Source organism: Tenrec ecaudatus, chromosome 2 (genome assembly GCF_050624435.1).
Source record: "Tenrec ecaudatus isolate mTenEca1 chromosome 2, mTenEca1.hap1, whole genome shotgun sequence".
In the NCBI taxonomy this organism is placed as follows: Eukaryota; Metazoa; Chordata; class Mammalia; order Afrosoricida; family Tenrecidae; genus Tenrec; species Tenrec ecaudatus.
Window position 1 is genome coordinate 251,651,187 of NC_134531.1, and position 21,034 is coordinate 251,672,220.

Consider the following 21,034-nt stretch of genomic DNA (forward strand, 5'->3'; position numbering starts at 1 on the left):
TTTCCATCAGCCCACCTGGGACGATTGCCAGCAACTTCTCCAGGTGCTGTGCACAACAGAGGAACGGCAGCGCATCCAGAGACCCAGAAGGCAGTCATTGGACCTGATGAGCAGCCAGTGGGCACTCCCCACTTGAGAGAAACTCTTTTTCCCACTCCGGACCGATATGGGATCTAAACTCCTCGCAAGGCCAGGAAGCCTTGACCACCTAGGTATGGCCAGTTTCTGTGGCAGGCCCTCGGCAGATCGGCCAGGAAACCCACGAATTTATCTAAGATCAGTGAGACTTTACAGGCTCTTGCAGGAGAATCTCCGGCTGCATTTTTAGAGCGGCTGATGGAAGCCTGCAGGCTTTACACCCCTATAGACCCAGAGGCCCCCGAAAAGAGGAAGGCAATAAATAGTGCCTTTGTTACTCAGTGGGCCCTAGGCATTAGAAAGAAATTACAGAAGTTGGAAGGGTTTGAAGGAGGAAATCTTAGTGAATTGGTAGAAGTGGCTCAATGGGTGTATAACAACAAAAATGACCCCCCACGACAGAGACAAAAAAACTGGCTAAAATTTTAGTAACTGCCATGGGGGACCCCAGAGGCCAGGAAAGGGAAATTGCGGCCCACTCATAAAGAGGCCGACTCATGGGCATCGCCGACCTCTGGGGAAGGATCAATGTGCCTACTGCAGAAAAAAGAAGGACATTAGAAAAATCCGTGCCCTGAAAACCCCAGGAGGGGCGGATGACCCACCACTAGAGAGGACAGGCCTCATCCTCGCCTAGAAAAACCCAAGCGAGAGACAATAATGCTTGAAGAAGCCGAATGTAGGGCTCGGGGCTCTGTTTCACTTTGCCCCTAGGGGCCTAGGCTAACTCGCCAAGTAGGGGGGCAGCCAGTAAATTTCTAGGTGGACACAGGGGCCACCTTCTCGGCTTTGAAAAAGACACATTGTCAAAGGAAAAGGCTTTAATTACAGGGGCCACAGGGAAGACCCAACCATACCCACAGACAACGGCTAGAATAACAGACTTAGCACAAAGGAAGTTACACACTCCTTCCTGGTAATGCCTGAGTGCCCCTATCCCCTAATTGGTCAGGACTTATTACAGAAACTGGGGGCCACAATTACTTTCTCACCTGCTGAGGCCACTTTAACCTTTGAACCCCAAAAGCCCAGATTTTGCTCACCATTCAGTTGTCAGAAGAATATGTGTTTTATCAAGGTACAGAAGAGAACTCCTCATCAAAAGAACTTCTTGCTAAATGGCTAAAAAATATTCCTTTTGTTTGGGCAGAGAACAACCCGCCAGGCCTTGCCAAGCATCAGGCTACACCAGTGAGAGTCAAGAAATACCCTACTTCATGGAAAGCACAGGTGGGTATTGCTGTTCACATACGCAGACTCAAAAGGACAGGCATTTGGGTGTCCTGTGAGTCCCCTGCTGCCCGTGCAGAAGGCGGGAACTGAGGACTTCCAACCAGTGCAGGATCTCAGAGAGGTAAATGCGAGGGTAAAGACTGTTCACCCCACGTACCAAACCCTGAAACCCTCCTGAGTACTATTCTGCCAAGCCGAGTTTGTTATACTGTTTTGGACTCAAAGGATGCTTTCTTCTCCATACCCTTCTCCCCTGTACGTCAACCCAGTGAAGACTTTCAGGAATACACGGAGGAACACCCCAAACCACCTTGCTCCAGTATGCAGATGACCTCCTCCTGGCCTCTGAAATCCTGGAGGAATGCCAAAGGACTCCTGAGGACCTGTTAATAGTCCTTGGTCAATTGGGGTACAGGGTATCTGCAAGAAAGGCTCAACTGTGTGTCCATAAAGCTGTATACCTAGGCTACCAACTGGAGGAGGGAAAACGGACCTTGTCCCCCAGCCGCACCCGAGACTAAAAGGCAGGTGCGAGAGTTCCTGGGAGCTGTGGAGTACTGTCAATTGTGGATTTGCGGAAATAGCCAAACCCCTATATGCAAGTACTGGGGGAAAGGAAAAAAAACTTAAATAAACTAAGATAAAACAGCAAGCCTTTAAATCCTTTACAAAGGCGCTCATATCAGCACCCACTTTTGCCCTTCCAATTGTCTACCTATGATGCCAGAGGCACAGCAAAAGGAGTGCTAATTCAGAACTTGCGGCCATGGAAGAGACCTGCGGCCGATCTTTCAAAGAAACTGGGCTCTGTAGCTGCAGGATGGCCGAGCTGCATGCGAGCTGAGGCTGCCACGGCCATCCTAGTTATAGAAGCTAGGAAGCTTACACTGGGGCAGGATATTGCTGGGGTAGGGGGACCTATGGTTGAGCCCCTCCTAACCAGTCCCCCGGACCGGTGGATCTCGAATGCCAGGATTATACCACCAATCCCCCTGAGCTAGTGGCCGTCCTCATGCAGTCCCCAGTGTTACCGCCACAACCTACATACTCGGAAAATGATCTAAAGGTAAGCCAAGAGCTGGGCTGCCAAAGAGACTCGGAGCATCCAGGTGGCTGCTCCATCCTGATGGAAGAAGATTCATGCCAGAAGCTCTGGGAGAGATCTGATTCAAGGACTACATGAAGGTATGCACTCAGGATCCTCTAAATGGTCTCAGTTGCTCCTCAGGTACTTTTACATACCCAGGCTTGGACACTGGGTGGCAGATGTCACCCACCATTGCTTGCACTGTGCTCGGGGAAACAACCCCAGAAAGAAAAGGAGCAACCCCAACCACGAGCTCGAGGTAGTAGTCCTGGAGAATTCTGGGAGGTGGACTTTATGGATGTCAAACTTAGAAAGTATGGCTACCGGTATTTGCCGGTGTTCATGGACACCTATTCTGGATGGGTGGAAGCCTTCCCAACGAAGAATGAAAATGCTGCCACTGTGTGTAAATTATTAGTAACTAAAATTGTCCCTAGATTTGGCCTTCCCACCACCTTGGGGTCCAACAATTGCCCAGAATTCATTGCTCAAATTACTAAAGTATTAGCAATGCTTCTAAATATTGACTGGAAGCTCTACTGGGCTTATAGCCCCCAAAGTTCAGGGCAAGTAGAAAGAATAAACAGAACCCTAAAGGAATTGTTCGTTAAGTTGCATTTAGAACCTGCCGAGAACTGGGTTGATCCTTTCTTTACCTTTCGCCCTACTTCGAGTCTGCTCACTCCCTATGTGAAAAACATGACCCCATTTGAATTTGTTTGGCAGACCTTCCCCAATCCTCCCAAGATTGAAGGAAGTAGAAATAATGGAAGTCACTAATCGTTCCCTCATCGAGTGCCTGCAGGCTGTGCAGCAGGTGAGAGACAAATCATGTGCTCTGACACCTTCATTTTGGGCCCAACCGAGGGAAAGGTGAAGAGGCAGCCACAACATGCAACCTGGAGACTGGACGTGGGTAAAGAAGCACCAACCCGAGACCTTAGAACCTAGGTGGACTGGCCCATACCAGGTGATACCTACAACACCAATTGCTGTTAAAGTATTAAAGTAGCGGGAAAGGGGCCATGGATTCATCAGTCACAACTTAAAAAAAAATTTTTTTTAAAGCCCTCCCCGAGCATATCCTGAAAAGATGGACGCTCAGAGATACTTTGCAGAACTTCATTGTTTTTGTCTGTCTGCATATCACCGACAGCACCCACCGTTTCCCCCATCAACCGCAAACACATCTGTGGACTGTTACTCGAACCTCCAGCGGGAAAAATGTAACTCTTACACTGGATATGACCCCCCTGTTTTATTTGTGTGATTTGCTTGGACCTGAGTTGCCTGTGAAGGTCATTGGCAGGCATAGCTATAGTAACTCCTACACCCCAAGGGGATGCTCGGATCTAAATTTTGAAAAACAGCTTAGAAATCGCCATTTCTATATATGCCCCGTTGATGGACCCCCTAACTGCCAAGGGAAGGGACATGACCGCTGTGCAGCTTGGGGATGTGAAGCTCTATCATCTAAAGGGTAGAAACTTGTTAGAGAAGACCCTGATGTTACCTCAGAAAGAATGGAACTATAGTCTAAGGGGTTTAATCCCGCTACTTGTACAGTTTCCAAATGAAACCCAACAAGAATTGGATTCACGCGTTACTAAGAGCAAATGTGGTTCACTGGGAAAATGTGGAGAATTCGACTTTATGTAAACAGTAGAGATCCCAGGACAGCCATTACTATCCAGAAAAGTAAAGTGTGGCAACCTCCCGTCCCTATAGGTCCAAACCTGGTGATAAATCCTGAAGAGCCGCAGCTGGGTGTCACTAAGATTCCTTTGCCGCACCCTCTAGACTCTTCAGTGACTTTCCCATTCACTGCCAACCCAACTCAAAAGGCCTTCCCACTCAGGAGCCACCTCAAGGTTCTGTGTTTAATACTCTGATGCTGTATTCCAGTTTATGAACTCAACAAATCCTCACCTCACAGCTGATTGTTGGCTTGTCTGAACCCTGCTTCCACTTACTATGTAGGCACAGGTACAAAGATCACTATTGTTACAGAGTGTAATCAAATTAAAAATGTTAGTATGAAGGATTACGCTAAGCAGCAGTCAGTCTGTAGGTGGGATCAGAACGGGTGCAATTCTAAGCTCACTTTAGAAGATTTGTAAGGGCAAGGACTGTGTTTTTATTCATCTAATTATCCCTTAAATATGTCAAGGTATCGAGATTTTTGTCTTCAAGCTGTTCCTATTGAACCAAATGTTGATCCTTATCTGTTATCCGCTCTGATGGGTACGTGGTTCGCCTATTCCACAGGACTAACACCCTGTCTCTTTTCCCCAGTGTTAGCAGCGGACTCGGGTATTGTGTGCTAGTGCATGTTGTTCCTCAAGTGTACCTGTGTTCTGGTGAAGGAGGTAGGGGTCACTTTGGAATTTCTGGATGAGTTAAAAGAGCCCCAATGTTGGTCCCACCGTAAGCAGGGCTTGAAATTGCTGGGTCAGCCACAGTAGGGCCAGCTGCTTTAATACAGGGAAACTATCAGACTCTTAGTCAGCAAATTGATTTGGATTCGCAAGGATTAGAAAAATCAGTTTCCCATTTAGAAAGATCCTTAGACACCCTTGTAGAAGTTGTGTTGCAAAACCGCCGAGGGCTTGACTTGCTCTTTCTGAAACAAGGAGGGCTGTGCACGGTGTTGGGAGAAACGTGTTGTTTTTATGGAAACCATTCAAGAAGTGTTAAAGATAGTTTAACCCTGGCTAGGAAAAGATTAGAGGAAAGAGACAAGAAAAGAAATGAAGGAACCAATTGGTTTGAAAAGCTATTTCATTGGTCACCATCTTGGAAAAGTAAACAGGACACCGCTCAGTCTCCTCTCAAAGAGGACTGAAGGCCCCTGCGCAGGAAAGAAGACTTTCTCTTTTGAACTTGTCAGCGGTCTGGGTTGTTTTCTTTCTGGGAACGGACAGTAGGCTTCAACATTACTTTGTGTGAGAGTAGAAAGCCCTTTCTCCTGTTAATTCCCTTCTAGAAATGGATATTATAGAAACACACATATTTCTGCATCTTCCTATGGTACTGATAGCAATAACACGTTCTCTCCAGAGCACTTTAAATACTAAACAGCACTTAGGGTAAGATTAGTGTAATTATCTCCATCTCTCAGCAGAGAACATCAAAGTTTAAACAAATTGCCTCGTATTATCCATTTGGCTTAAAAGTGGACCTTTCCTCAAAATTATGATAACTTCCAAACTCTAAAAAATATCAAACAAATAGTACAATTGATACATATAAACTCACTGTCAACCTTCAACATTTTCCACAATTGTTCTGGGAAAAATGAATTAAAAACAATTTATTGGCTCCTTTCAAAATGCACAGAAAATATAGCTTTTTAGAAAATAGGTTTTACAGATGGAAATAGAGTTACCATATGACCCAGCAATCCCCCTACTGGGCATATACCCAGAAGAGGCAAGAAACAAACCAAGACCAGACATCTGTGCTCCAATGTTCATTGCGGCACAGTTCACAATTGCAAGGAATTGGAAGCAACCCAAATTTCCATCAACTGACGATTGGATTAAAAAACTGTGGTATATACATACAATGGAGTACTACGCATCACTAAAAAGCAGTGATGAAAGTATGAGGCACATAGCGGCATGGGAAGAACTGGAGGAAATCATGCTAAGCGAGGTAAGTCAGGCACAAAAGGACAAGTACAACATGAGCCCGCTGAGGTAAGAATTTAAAATTTTTTAATAAAAGCAAAAGTGGCATAGGGAAAAAAGCTACTGTATAGAAACATTTTAGGGGTGAAGACTGTGTAGTATGGAAGAGACCAGACCAAAACCAGGGATGTACATGGTAGACAATGGTGGAGGAGGTGGGGAAAGGAAAACAAAAGGATGAATACAAGGAAGAAAAGGGTAGTGGGGCCATGGGGCATTAATCCACCCAAGGGGAGGGTATTGTTTATATCTCCACAGGGAAAGTGGGACCAGACTTCAACCCAGTGTCGCAAGGTGTGAATGCAATATCCCGGCGTGGAGTAGGGAACCAGTGGAGAGGTCTGGGAGGCTGGCCCCAGCACCATAAATTAAGTGGATTCCTGCCCCTCCCCTGAAAAGAATTTGTTCCAAAGGACAACATTGACTAGGCAGCTCCGGGAGATGAACATATCTGATCAGAGCACACGGGAGAAGATGAAGGGGCAAGAGGAGAGAGTGGAGCACAGCCTGGCCCACCAGGCCGTGATGATGATGTTCCTGAGTAGAGCAGCCAGTCCACAGAGAGAACAACATGGCTGGCCCCACTTTGAGACATGATGCCAATCAGTGACTAAGGGCGATACAGGGGACTGCACCGGAGACACAGTGTGGGAATTGCATGACCTGATCCCACCACACCTAGGCAAATCACTGGGGGAGTGCAGCGGAACAGCAAGGGAATGGAGTGGCAAGGTCCCCAGGGAATGCTTAAAGTGGACTTTGGGGCCAGGGCGTGGTACCCCAAAAGACTGGACTGGAAAACGCTCCTAAGGGCCAGCAAACGATCCCTGAACTAACGACAAGCTTTTCTCTTGTGAACTGTTTTGTTCTGTTCTTTGTCAGTGGTTTGTTTTTGTTGTTTTGTTGCCTGGTTGTATACTGTTGCTTTGTTTTCCTCTGTCTTGTTTTCGTGCATGTTAGTATCTCCACAGGTCTGTCTGAATAGGACAGGCTGGATCAACTATCTGGAGGAAAAACAACAGGACCGACAGTTCCAGGGGGACTTGGGGTGGGGGGGTAGAGGGGGGAAGGAAGTGGTGTTAACAAACCCAGGGACAAGGGAAAAACATGGGACCCCAAATGGTAGAGAAGGGGGAGTGGCAGGCCTGGTGGGAAACGATCAAGGGTAAGGTTGCTTAGAGAAGAGGTATACACTAGCCCAGGTGGCGACGAAGCATGGTAGTAGGGCAGGAGGAAAGTCAAGGGAGATGGAGGAAAGAGCTAGGAGTCAAAGGGCAGTTATGGAGGTCTAGACAAAGACATGTACATGCAAATATATATAGGAGGATGGGGAAATAGATCTATGTGTCTATATTTATAGGTCAAGTATTAAGGTGGCGGAAGGACCTTGGGCCTCTACTCAAACACTCCCTCAATGCATGAATACCTTCTTTTATTAAATTGGAACTCTATGATGCTCACTCTCCCGACACAACGGCTGGAGCCAAAGTGGGTGAACAAGTAAATGTGGTGAAGAAAGCTGATGGTGCCCGGCTATCAAAAGAGATAGTGACTGGGATCTTAAAGGCTTGAAGATAAACAAGCGGCCATCTAGCTCAGAAGCAACAAAGTCCACATGGAAGAACACACCAGCCTGTGTGATCGAGGGGTCCCAAAGGGATCAGTTACCAGGCATCAAAGAACAAAAAATCATATCATTGACTGCACACCTCCATGATAGGATCGCTGAAGACAAATGGGTGCATAAGCAAATGTGGTGAAGAAAGCTGATGGTGCCCGGCTATCAAAAGAGATAGTGTCTGGGGTCTTAAAGGCTTGAAGGTGAACAAGCGGCCATCTAGCTCAGAAGCAAAAAAGCCCACATGGAAGAAGCACACCGGCCAGTGCGATCACGAGGTGCCAAGGGACCAGGTATAAGGCATCATGCAAAAAAAAGATATAAGTGTGTGTATGTATGTGTATATATGTGTATATGTATATATGTATATGTATATATAGACCATATTAAATGAAGGGGGAAGTGCAGAGTGGAGACCCAAGGCCCAAGTGTCGTGCAATGGAGATCCCCTCATAGAGGGGTTTAGGCGAGGAGATGGGTTAATTAGGGTGTGAGGTAGTACCGATGAAGAACACAGCTTTCCCCCAGATCCTGGATGCTTCCTCCCCCCAACTACCATGATCCGAATTCTACCTTGCAGGGCTAGATAGGACAGAGGCTGTACACTGGTACATATGAGGGCTGGAGGTACAGGGAATCCAGGGTGGATGATACCTTCAGGACCAAGGGTGTGAGGGACGATGCTGGGAGAGTGGAGGGTGAGTGGGTTGGAAAGGGGGAACTGATTACAGGGATCCACATGTGACCTCTTCCCTGGGAGAGGGACAGCAGAGAAGGGGGGAAGGGAGACTCCGGATAGGGCAAGATATGACAAAATAACGATGTATAAATTACCAAGGGCACATGAGGGAGGGGGGAAAGGGGAGGGAGGGGGGGGAAAAAGAGGACCTGATGCAAGGGGCTTAAGTGGAGAGCAAATGCCTTGAGAATGATTGGGGCAGGGAATGTATGGATGTGCTTTATACAATTGATGTATGTATATGTATGGATGGTGATAAGAGTTGTATGAGTCCCTAATAAAATGTAAAAAAAGAAAAGAGGAGAAAAAAATGATTAGGGCAAAGACTGTACAGATGTGCTTTATACAATTGATGGATGTATATGTATGAACTGTGATAAGAATTGTATGAGGCCCAATAAATTGTTAAAAAAAAAACAACCATATATCCCTCAATAAACTCAGTTGTTCTGTCAAAAAAAAAAAAGAAAATAGGTTTTAGTTTCAATGAATAAAAAAATAGCAAGTGTAGTTGCAGAAGACAAAAAAACATAATTCCAGTGTCTAGAGAAAAATCTACTTCATGCTTTAATTCTGTTTATTTTTTCCCTAGCATTTTTTCTACAAATACTTTTGCTTTTTGCTTAGTTTCTTTCGTTCAGCAGTTTTATTGACATACAATTCACAAATCAATGATTCAATCTACAAACACTTTTTACATAGTTGATATCCTAAGTATGTACCCATTTTTGTATCAACTATATTCCACCTCTCAGCAAAGAAGAGAGGTAGTCTGCAAAACAAGCCAAGGGGACACTTCCTTACAGCAATCATCTCTATGGGACCGAAAGGGCCACAGTTCCCCAAATCCGAAGATGAGCAGTCAGGAATGGGCCGGGAAGCAATTGGAAATGGGGACCCCACGCTTGAAGTGGGGGGAGGGCTGACACATGGTGGGACTGCAATCCATGTCATGGACAACGGGGGTATTAAATATTGTTTGGAAAGCAAATCTGTTATGTCAGCCTTTGCCTGCAGCACAATTCAATGTTCCGAGGGTGGAGGAAAGGGCGTACTCACTGGGTCTTCCTAATGAAAGTCGGTACCTTAGGGGAGGGTTGAATCGGGTGTCTCAGCCCGGAGGGCTGTCCAGGGCTTCTCTGGGCGTTCCGTTTGTGTTTGTAGGTGTGAGGGAGAGTTCCAGGAAGCACTCTGAGTGGCCTGCTATCAAAAAAACAAGGGTAATTGGAGGACACTCTTCCTCATTCCTATCTATACGCTGGAGGCACAAAGCAAGAAAGGAGGATGCTTGGCCATTCTTGTAGTTGGAGCAATGGGCCTGTTTTCTTGTCAGTTCTTCCACAGGATTACAAAGTTGTCATGTGTCTCTTTGGGGATTATGTGACGTTGTTTGCGTTTCAATAAAGGAAAGCCATGGCTTTGCAGGTAGAACCAGGCCAACTCAGCTGCCAGCAGTCAGGGACTGCTTTTTACTTTTTTCCAAATTCATATATCATATTCAGTTCTTATGTTTTTGTTTGTTTCTTTTAATCTAATACAGTTTTCCATTCAAGCCTCCGGAATATAGTTTGCATTTTCCTTCACATCCCAGTTCATTCTACGCCCACGGTTTCTTCCCTCATACCTTTACTTAAAGTGCCTGAGTTACTTCTTGCCAACAACCTGCCTCAATGCCATGAGTTACAGATTCCCAAGCTTATTTGGCTAACTACCTCCTTTTCAGGGAAAAAAAAATCACTCAGTACTGCCCCCCACCCCAAGCAATTAAAAACTTCTGTTCCATAGGCCATAATCCCAGATAAAGTATAGTTAGCTGCTTTAGCAACCTCCACATCCCCACACACATTCTTCCTGTGTTCCCCAGGGGGCTGTATCAGTCACCCACTTTGGAAAACACTGAATAAGGTATATGAGCATCACCACCCCCCACCTTCTGATTAGTCTCAGAGTCTTTTCTCCTGTTGCAAAATCTATACTAAATAATTAGACCTCTAATTTTCCCCCTCTGATTGTCAAGTCCGCATTGCAGTGTAGTTGATGCCCGCTCACAGTGACTCTGAAGAATGTCCCAGAGGCTTTCCAGAGCATCTTTCTACTGCTGCGGAGCTGGGGGACTTGATCAGCAGCTCTTGCCATTACTAGCCCACAGTTTAACCGCTGTGGGGCCCTGGTGGGGCTGAAGGTTCGAACCAATCAGCAGCGCCGGCTCCATGTGAGGACGATGAGGCTGTCTGTTTCCATAAACAGTTACATCCGGGGTCACGGTGAGTCAGAGTGACCCCCGGCAGTGAGTTTGGGTTTGTTTGTCAGCCTGCTAACACACACCAGACAGCTTTTTATCATTCTCGAATCTGTCTCATTACCTCCTTCCTCTCAACCTACGAAATGTTTCCATTTGATCTTGCTTCATTAAGTCCTATGCTTCAGTACGTCCTTCCCCAATGGTCGAGAGTAAAGAGTAGTATAATTATCTGTACTCATGGTCTCCTCTCTACTTCTTCACCTCTCTTCTCCTGTTATCTTATTTAACTGACTCCTGCCATAACCCTTCCAACTGGTTTAATTGGTGACTTCTGATGGTTTATGTACAGAAGGCACTAAGTATGTCTATTGGGGAAGTGAGTTACACACTGGGCTGCCATCAGGAAGACTGGTAGTTCAAAACCATCAGCTATTCCACAGGGAAAAGATGAGACTTTCTACTCCAGTAAAGACTCAGTGTCAGGAAGCAGAAGGGGCAGCTCTGTCCTGTCTTCCAGGGTCCCAGTAAGTTAGACTCGACCCGATGGCAATGAGTTCAGTTTCAGGGTGTCTAAGGGTGAGGCTTCACAAGTTTAACGGTATGGTATTGAGGACCCACCAGGAAAAGAGCCTTTCTCTAGCTTTCTGGCTCTTTGTGGCAACCCTCCCCATGACAGTGCTACTGAGCTGCTTCTTCATCTGGTCATGATTTCTCTTTGATCTAAATGCTCCCTCTGTTAAAAGCAATACTCTGATTCTACAAATATGGACTGAAATTTGCATTTCATCTGTGCTCTTCAATGATGTTGGTACAATTGTCCCAGATTTCACTCTATAAAAACTCACTGCTTATGGAGTCAATTATGGACCACAACTACTAAAAACAAAGGCAGACCTCACTGCTGTCCTGTTGATTCTGTCTCATAGTGGCCCAATAGGAGAAAGTAGAACTGCCCCTGGAGGTTGAAAGGACTTACTCTGGGTTGTTTTTTAAATAATTTTATTGGGGGCTCGTGCAACTCTTATCACAAACCATCATACATCCATTGCGTTTGCACATTTGTACATTTGTCATCATCATTCTCAAAGCATTTGCTTTCTACTTGAGCCCTTGGTATCAGCTCCTCATTTTTCAGCTCCCTCCATCCCTCATGAACCCTTGATAATTTATAAATTATTATTATTTTTTCATGTCTTACTCTGTCCAACATGTCCCTTAGGACTGACTCTTTACAGAGTAGTAAACCTCATCCTTCTTCCGCTGAAAGCTGGTGGGTTTTTTTTTACTTGGTTTTGTTTTGTTTTTTTACAAGCTCTTGCAGGTTTTTTCTCTTTTTTGTTGTTGCTTGTTTGTTTTGTTTTTGCTTTTTTCAGCGAGTGGTTTTGAACCCAGGTTAGCAGCCCAACAAGTACCCACTATGCCACCAGGGCTTTGTAGGACTTGACTAGGGAGTTAGAAAATCCAGAATTTCTCCTTTGTAAAACTGATAGTCTTTTATTTCCATATCTAAAATCACCAAGCCCACTATTTTTTCTATTCCAATATGAAAAGTATTATGCCTTTGTGAGAAGTTGTGAGCTAGGGGTGAAGGATGGACCACTACATGGAGACTCTATATATGCCATTGAGTAGATTCACATTCATAGCGACACTTTAGGCAGATTAGAATAGCCCTTGTGGGTTTCCAGCAGCCGTTTCTCTTTAAGGCAGTAGAAAGCCTCATCTTGGCCTCAAGGAACATCTAGTTCTTTCAAAGGGCTGACCTTGTGGTTAGAAAGAGCTCCCTCGCAATTCTGGAGACACAGTGTGGGAATTGCACCCAATCTGACCCCACCACACTGGGGTGAAACACTAAGGGCGTGCAACAGAACAGCAAGGGGAACAGAGTAAAGAAGTCCTCAGGGAATACCAAATATAGACTTTGGGGCCAGGGCATGGTACCCCATCAGAAAACACTCAGGGTCAATTAAAAGACCTTGAACTATTTACAGGCTTTTGGGCGGAGTGCAGGTCCAGGCCCAGGAGGGTTGAGCTGGATACCTGAAGGAGGTATGGAGTCGGCAAACACAGACAAGACAGACACGAGAGATGTTCTGGGAGAAGCAATCTCTGCTGAGTTCTTCCAAACAGCTTTATTTATACCATGTAGTGGTTTTGCAGACCACTACATAAAAACAATGCCTTATGATTAACTAAAGTCACCCTTATTGTTTCCACAAAAACCTATTAAAAAACCATTATCAGGTCTGTACTTATTTTTATCACTGTCTGTCCTCTTACTGGTTCTTTTTTTCTGTACTGTTTGTCTTATATGTCACATACTATTTTATATATATATTGTGATTCTGTCTTTTTAAAAAGTTCATTGGAATGCTTTTTTCCCCCTGCCCCCACTGTGCAACCCACTTCAATGCCTGAAGGCCATGGGGTAAAGCCAGCCAATGGTTCAGGGTTACAGTTTGTTTTGGCATGGGACACTGTGGGAATGCTTTTTTTTTAAAGCATTTTATTAGGGACTCATACAACTCTTATCACAATCCATATATACATCAATTGTGTAAAGCACATCTGTACATTCTTTGCCCTCATCATTTTCATACTATTCTTGATTGAGGTATTCAGAAAATTTGGTTAGACTCATATCCTACTCACTGCCCTATTTGGGGGGGGCTTTCCTTAATTGAGGAATTGGATAAGCTTAGACAGAGAGACATCTTTGGGAATTCTGAGAAGGATATGTGGGAATTGAGTGAGTAACAAACCCTAAAATTGAGGGCAGAGGAGAAAATGAAACCCACCGAAAAACCCTGGATTCCATTCAGAGCAGGTGTGGGGTGGGGGGACTCTTTTGGCCTCCACGATATAGAGGACCTTATAGACTGCCTCCCCCAACAGACGTCCCTTTACCTTGGACAGGGGCTTACATAGGAGAGAGAATGGTTAACATTCATAGAAAACACATAAAAGGGGAAACATTAAGTCTTTAGCAAATAATCAGACGGTTTGGCTCCCCATGGTGCCTCAGGAGCATAAAAAATAAGAGACATGGGTAGACGATGGAACAGTTACCATGGGAGGTTGTAAAGGAAAATATTTGAGAAGCATTTAACTCTGCTTGTAGATATTAGGCTTTGAAGTAACACACGAGATAGTGTTCAGTTAGTCAACAAGAAAAGGAACGTTGTGAGCAATGTTCTATTAAACTGGCATTCCATGATGCTCACCTTCCCAACATGATTGCTGAAGACAAAGCAGGTGCATAAGCAAATGTTGGCAAAGAAAGATATGTGCCCAGCTATCGAAAGATATAGTGCCTGGGGTCTTAAAGGCCATAAATAAGCAGCCATCTAACTGAGAAGAAACAAAGCCCACGTGGAAAAAGCACACTACCTTGTATGGTCATGAGGTGTTGATAGGATCAGGTATCAGGCATGGAAGAACAAAAAAATCATATCATTGTGAATGAAGGGGAATGTGGAGTGGAGATCCAAAGCCCATCTGTAGGCAACTGGACATCCCCTTACAGAACAGTCGCAGGGAAGAGACGAGCCAATCAGGGTGCAGTGTAGCACTCATGAAAAATTCATCTTTCCTCTAGTTCTTGAATGCTACCCCCACCTCCCATACCCCCACTATCATGATCCCATTCTACCTTATAAATCTGGCTAGACCGGAGAATGCACACTAAGATGAGAGCTGCATAATAGCTGGAAACACATGGAATCCAGGACAGATAAACCCCTCAGGACCAATAATGAGTAGAAATACCAGGAGGGGAAGGGGAAGATGGGGGGAAAAGGGAGGACCGATCACAATGATCTGCACATAATCCCCTCCCTGGGGGACGGACAACAGAAAAGTGGGTGAAGGGAGACATTGGACAGTGTAAGACATGACAAAATAATAATTTACAAATTATCAAGGGTTCGTGAGGAAGGAAAGGGAAAAAATGAGGAAGTGATACCAAGGGCTCAAATAGAAAGCAAATGTTTTAAGAATGATGATGACAACAGATGTACAAATGTGCTTGATACAACGATGGATGGATGGATTGTGATGCGTTGTACGAGCCCCCAATAAAATTATTTAGATAATTACAAAAAAGAGGCTCCCCCCGCCACCTGACTCGCACCATGGTCAACAGTGAGCACACCTTCGTTGCTGTCAAGCCTGGTGGGCAACATCATCAAGCGCTTTGATCAGAAGGGCTTCTGTCTGGTGGGCATGAAGCTCGTTCAGGCCTCTGAGGAACACCTGAAGCAGCACTACGTTGACCTGAAAGACCGCTCCTCCGTCCCAGGGCTGGTGAAGTACATGAACCCGGGACCAATTGTGGCCATGGTCTGGGAGGGGCTGAATGTGGTGAAGACAGGCCGGGTGATGCTGGGAGAGACCAACCCAGCGGATTCTAAGCCAGGCACCATCCGAGGGGACTCTTGTATTCAAGTTGGCAGAAACATCACTCACAGCAGTGCTTTGGTCAAGAGCACCGAGAAAGAAATGAGCCTTGTGGCTCTGACTGGATCTATGAGTTGAGGCGGACAAAGCAATCCCATCCCCGTGGGACCGTTGGCACTGTGCCTGTTCTGTGGACAGCTCTTCTGGGTTGGAAACAATGGGATTGATGTCCTGTCTCCTTCCAAAACACACTTGACCAACAAAATACATTCTTTGGAGCCTGCGGGGGAGTAGGGGGAGAAAGGGCTTCCTCTAAAGAGCTTTTCTTTCTATTTATTTATTTATTTTTCTAAAGAGCTTTTCTAGCTAATGTCTATTTTCAACTCACTGTCATAGAGTAGATGCTAACTAACTGCTCTTACAGAGCAGGATAGAACTGCCCCTGTGAGTTTGAGACTAACTTTAAAAATAAAATCATTTTGTTGGAAGCTCTTAAGGCTCTTAAAACATTCCGTTCATCAAACGTAGTGAGCATATTTTGTACCTATATTGCCATCATCATTTCCAGAACATTTTCTACTTGAGCCCTTGTATGCGCTCCTTTTTCCCCTCCCTCCCTCACCCTCCTATCCTCATGAATCCTTGCTCAATTACATATTATGATTTTGTATCTTACACTGTCCTTTGTCTCCCTTCACCCACGTCTGTTATCCGTCCCCTTGTGGGGGGAAGGGCTTATATCCAACCTTGTGATGGGCTCCCCCTTCTCCCTCCCTGAAGACGAACTATCCCCCTTCCCCCTCCCTGAAGACTAACTTCCCCCTCCCTGAAGATTAACTATCCCCCTTCCCCCTCCCTGAAGACTAACTTCCCCCTCCCTGAAGACTAACTATCCAACTACGGGAGTACAAAGCCCGGTCTTTCGCCCGTGGCGCAGTTGGTGATTTCAAACTGCTGACCAAATCACAGCCCAGCATGGACCCCCCACACCACCAAAAACAAAACCCAAACGCACTGTCATGAAGGTCAGACTCACAGCAACCCCATAGGACAGGGCAGAAGTGACGCTGTCAGTTTTGGAGACTGACGCCTCCATGGGACTAGTAAGTACCATCTTCAAACTGCCTACCTTGTGGTTAGCAGCCCAATGCACCACCCAGGCCTCCTGGAAACCTACAAAGCTAGCTTAGCCCTCGGGATGCTTATGGTTTGGCTTTGGTTAAGAAACAGGGAAGTGTGAGAGTAAAGCCAGGAAGGATGGGATTGGTTTGTTTGGGAATTGGAAGATCTGGGAGAAGAAAGAGAAGAGTCTGGAGAGGTAGGCATGGATGACGGATCACCAAGGACTGACCAAACTCAAAAAAACAAAAGGAGTTGTATACAAAGCACCAAGTGAAAAGATAACAACCCTCTGGCTGTTTCTTCTCACATAGCCAGTCCTGTACACCAGGACACTTCAATGTCAACGCAACTTCACAGCCCAATAAGACATACTTCCCATTGCATATAGAGATGTTTATTGAAAATGTCTCAAAGATATAGAGAGTGCATTAAAAAGCAAGGCAAAAACTTCAACTACCCCCCCCAACACACACAATTTTTCCACTTGTTACCAGTGAGCTAATATTTATCATAAAAGAACATTGGAACTGAAACACCTCCCCCATTCGTTTGACCCTGACCCTCCCTCCGCCACGCTCAGGTCATTCCCTCCATCCCTAGCTATGCGAGGCTAATCTAATCCTCATAAGGATTTTTTCCCTGCCATTTTCATCTGGGTGAGTGACAAGGAGAAATTAAACTGAGCCATAGGAAGGACACCGATCGGTTGGGAATCCCATGTACAATACAGCATTGCCCGATCCTGCGCCAGACGAACAACTTGTTGCTAAATCTAAGTCCATTAAGACAACATTAATTAGTATAATAGGCGATTATCTTTTAAGTCCTGAATTAATAAAGATTTTAAGATCCTGTAACCATTTTTTTAATCGTAAATATTTGGGCTCTTAGTTTACCTGATATTCCCACAAGCCAAACATTTGACAGCCAAAGTCTCCTACTTCTCCTTCATGGGAAAGCTTTTTGAAGTTACCTGCGAGACCCAAGCAAGGCCCCACTTCAGATTCACAAGCACGCATTTAAGGGCCTTGGTCCACTGCTTCTCAGTGTTCAGGAAAGTCTTAATGGAATAGTATTTGCCTCCCGTCTCTTCCAGCCGGCCCTTCTTCACATCGATTCCATAGGGCAGGCAGAGACCGACTTTTTCAGCCTCTGCTTTGAACTGCTGCAAACAGTCCAGGAAAGCCACCATGGCACAGTCAAACTGATGCTGCAAGACACTCTTGCCCTCCGTGCAGTACAGCGGCAGCTTCTCGGTCTCATCTGCTAGAGACTTCAGGTAGGAATGGTTTCCACAGGGGAAAAGCTGGTACCTCTGAAATTCCAGACCCATTTTCTTGGACAGGACAAGGAGCAGTAAAGCCGTCTGCCCCCAGGCAGCATTGATCTCAGTCCACTTTACAGGAGTTCCGGGCAGGCAGCCGAATTTGAAGTTATTGATGATGCCCAAAGAGCCCTTAGAAGAGATATCAAATGTCATGTTGAAGATGCTGGCTTTTGCCAGCTGGTCCAGTTGGCCCTGGACATGTTTCAGCCGGTTCTCCAAGCTTGTCAGCTCGTCAAACAATTCCAGTCCTTGACATTCCAAGACACGGGACTCCTTCTGCCGCTGCTTCTCCTGCTCGATCAGTGTCTCAGTCTCTGCCTGGGCTGCCTCAAGGTCTCCTGCTACCTCTTTCTGGGCCTTTTCCACATCGGCCAGCTCCTGGATCAGCCTGCTCTCTTCCAGCTCCAGGCCACTCAGCTCCATCTGCAATGCCTCCATTGTATCCTCCCCAGTTGTCAGCTCCTTGCCCTCCAGGAAGCGTTTGTAGTCCCGAGTCTCAGCTTCTGTGGTCTTGAGTTGGCGGTCTAGCCGTTCTAGGAGCCTGTCAGTGCACAACTCACACAGGGGTTCATCCAGCTCGCACTCACCGGACAGGAGGTCAGATATGCCCAGGATGGTCTCTTGAACGCTGTGGAGGGTTCTTATGGATTCCATTTTCCCGAGCAGGCTGAAGGTGTCAGAATGTTGAGCCCAGAACATGGAGCTCACCCAGGATTTTTCGCTGTCACCGGAAGGCAGTCCAGTTGTAGCATCACCCGGTAGATCGGCCGTATCTGTCTCCGAGGGAGCTGGGTCTCCCTCCTGGGTCCTCTCTGACTGCCCAGCAGCCTGGACAAGTGGCCCATCAGGCAGTGGTTGGGTCGCGCTGAGGCCCATGGTTTCTGCACGCCAACTCAGTTTCAGGGGCTGATTACAGCACCAGCACATGAAGCGAGAGGAGGACATGCTGGGGACCTTCCAGGTGCTGGAGACGAGACGTTGATGCGTCCTGTGACCCCAGGTTTCCTCCTGCATCCCAGTGGCTGCAATTTATACCTTCTGAAATGCTGGAGGCGTTGATACTTTCCTTGACCGCAAGTTTCCTCAGGCATCCCAGTGATTGCAATTTACACCTTCTGAAAGGCCTTATGGATGAGTGAATCTACATATCCAATCTCTGCCCCTCCTTTGGGACCTTGGGTGGATGGGAATCTCTCTAGATAGAAAATATGATCACTGCCCTTCTTTGACATTATCAAGGCACAACAGAAACATCTTTGAGATACTAAGATCTGATCATGTTACTTCTTAAGATGTTGTAATACCCTTATCTTATCCTGAAGATAAGAATCTAGTCATCTTAACTTGACACCCAAGGCACCAGCCAAACACACATCCCAACCCCACCCAGTCAGATGCCCAGGGAGTGGTCCAGAACTCTCCTTGTTGAAGCATAACAAACAACTGCACTGCCCGAGATCAGTGGTTCTCAACCCTCCTAATGCCGCAATCCTTTCACCCAGTTCCTCATGTGTGGTGACCCCCAACCATAAAATTAGTTTCGTTGCTACTTCATCACTGTAATTTTGCTAGTTATGAATTGTAATGTAAATATCTGATATGCAGGATGTATTTCCATTGTTCCAAATTGAGCATGAGTAAACATAGTTAAAGCACAGTGATTAATCACAAAACAATATATAATGATATTGTGAAATATTCATGTGTTTTCTGATGGGCTTAGGGGACCACTGTGAAAGGGTCATTGGACTCCCAGAGGGGTCATGACCCACAAGTTGAGAACCGCTGCACGGTGTGTTGAGACATTCTATCAAGAAAACAAATGTTCCCCTGGTTCTCTGCTGCCTGGGGTCTTCAAACGTCATCTCACCATCGTTCAACCCTAACATGCCCTCATTTAACCATTTCTCAGAGTATTCAGCTTTGTACCTGACCCACAAAGACACCGTAGGTGGAAGATACTTTACTTTAAGGAAGCAAAAGTACAGAGAGGTTTTTTTTCTAATGAGTGAGAAATGTCCTCTAGCTTCATGACTCTGAAATAACCTTGAATTGTCAAGTAGCTGCATTGTGTGCTAGAAATTGACCGCAGTGACCGCAGCCCCTTTTCTGGAACCTCATAAAAGGTCAATGTCGAAAGGCAATCCCACAGTTACCCAGGAGGTGGGTCAGCTCTTCAAAAGTCAACAGCAAAAAAAAAAAAGTCAACAGCAATCCCCACTTTTCTGTGAACTTAACAACCACTTAATGCCCCAGGGGAATTCACATGACCTTGAAAGGGCCTTCAAAAAGTACATGGAAAGGTCCCATTTTCTTTTCATCCCATTTGTCCATGAACTTGTTGAAGCTCTCTTATATAACCTGGAATGATGTAGTACATCATCTTCATTCTTCATGATGTTCTTCCAAGATAAAGAACATCAGGGAGCCAGAGAGCCACAGAACAAGGTTGGACTAATTTTAAATGTCCTGGCCATTGTGCGTCCTGATTTCTGTGAGTAGAGTCACAAAGTCCATTAATTGGCAGTGGCTAAGCATCACGTTACTCACTCCTTTACTAAAAGCAGACTCCCTGAGTGGTGGAGATAATTCGCGCACCCAGCTGCCAGCCCCAAAGTTGAAGATTTGTCCCACCCGAGTGCCTCGGGAGAAAAGTGGTGTTCTACTTCCGAAAGCCATCAGTTAAAAACTAGTGGAATTTACTTCTCTGATTCACACGGGGTTGCAATGATTGGAGTTACTCAAAGGTGACTGCTCTTGGTAGGTGCGATTGTGTCAGTTGGTTCACAGGGTTCCTATGACCAGCGCAGTCCTGGACCATCCTCACCGTCCTGGCTTGGCTGGGGCCCATTGTTGCAGCCACTGTCGGTCCATCCGTATTGATGATCTCCCTCGTTCTTGTGGGAGTACTGCATGAAATCAAGTTTCACCACTGTCGCTGCTAAAGATCATTCTGGTTGTACTTTGTCCAAGAGGTTTGTTCAGTCTTCTGGGAGTCCGTGATACAAAACCAAGCTCACTGCTACCAAGCTGATTCTGACTCGTGTGGACTTCAAGCAGCTCATGAGAAAAATGTTTCATTACCTTTGAATTCAATATTTCCATGACCTTCGTGAGCTCTCCTTGTCTAGTCAATATTCTGTCAACACAACAGTTTCAAAGGCAACTGAAACCAAACAACCCTCTGAGCCATACCTTGTTTGGAGGTTTAAGCTAGTCCAGAAGGATGAAGATGAATGTAAATTAAGGGAAAATAGTTGTGAAGGGGTCAGGATTATTACTAACCACTGAGTAAGCACAAAACCTCACTGCTTTCCAGGGGGTGCTGACTCCTAGGACAGAGTAGGACGCCTGTGAGTTTCTGAGACAGTCACCGTTCTATGGGAGTAGATAGCCCTGTCTTTCTCCTGAGGAGTGGCTGGTGGTTTCAAACTGCTG

General features: G+C 45.8%; 1 protein-coding gene across 1 annotated transcript; it reads right to left on the reverse strand.

The window, feature by feature from the left end:
- Positions 1-17,206: 17,206 nt before the first annotated feature.
- On the reverse strand, positions 17,207-18,472 carry LOC142440573 (beclin-2-like). Its single transcript, XM_075542936.1, has one exon. It carries the CDS (start codon positions 18,470-18,472, stop codon positions 17,207-17,209), a length of 1,266 nt encoding a protein of 421 aa, XP_075399051.1.
- Positions 18,473-21,034: the final 2,562 nt, after the last annotated feature.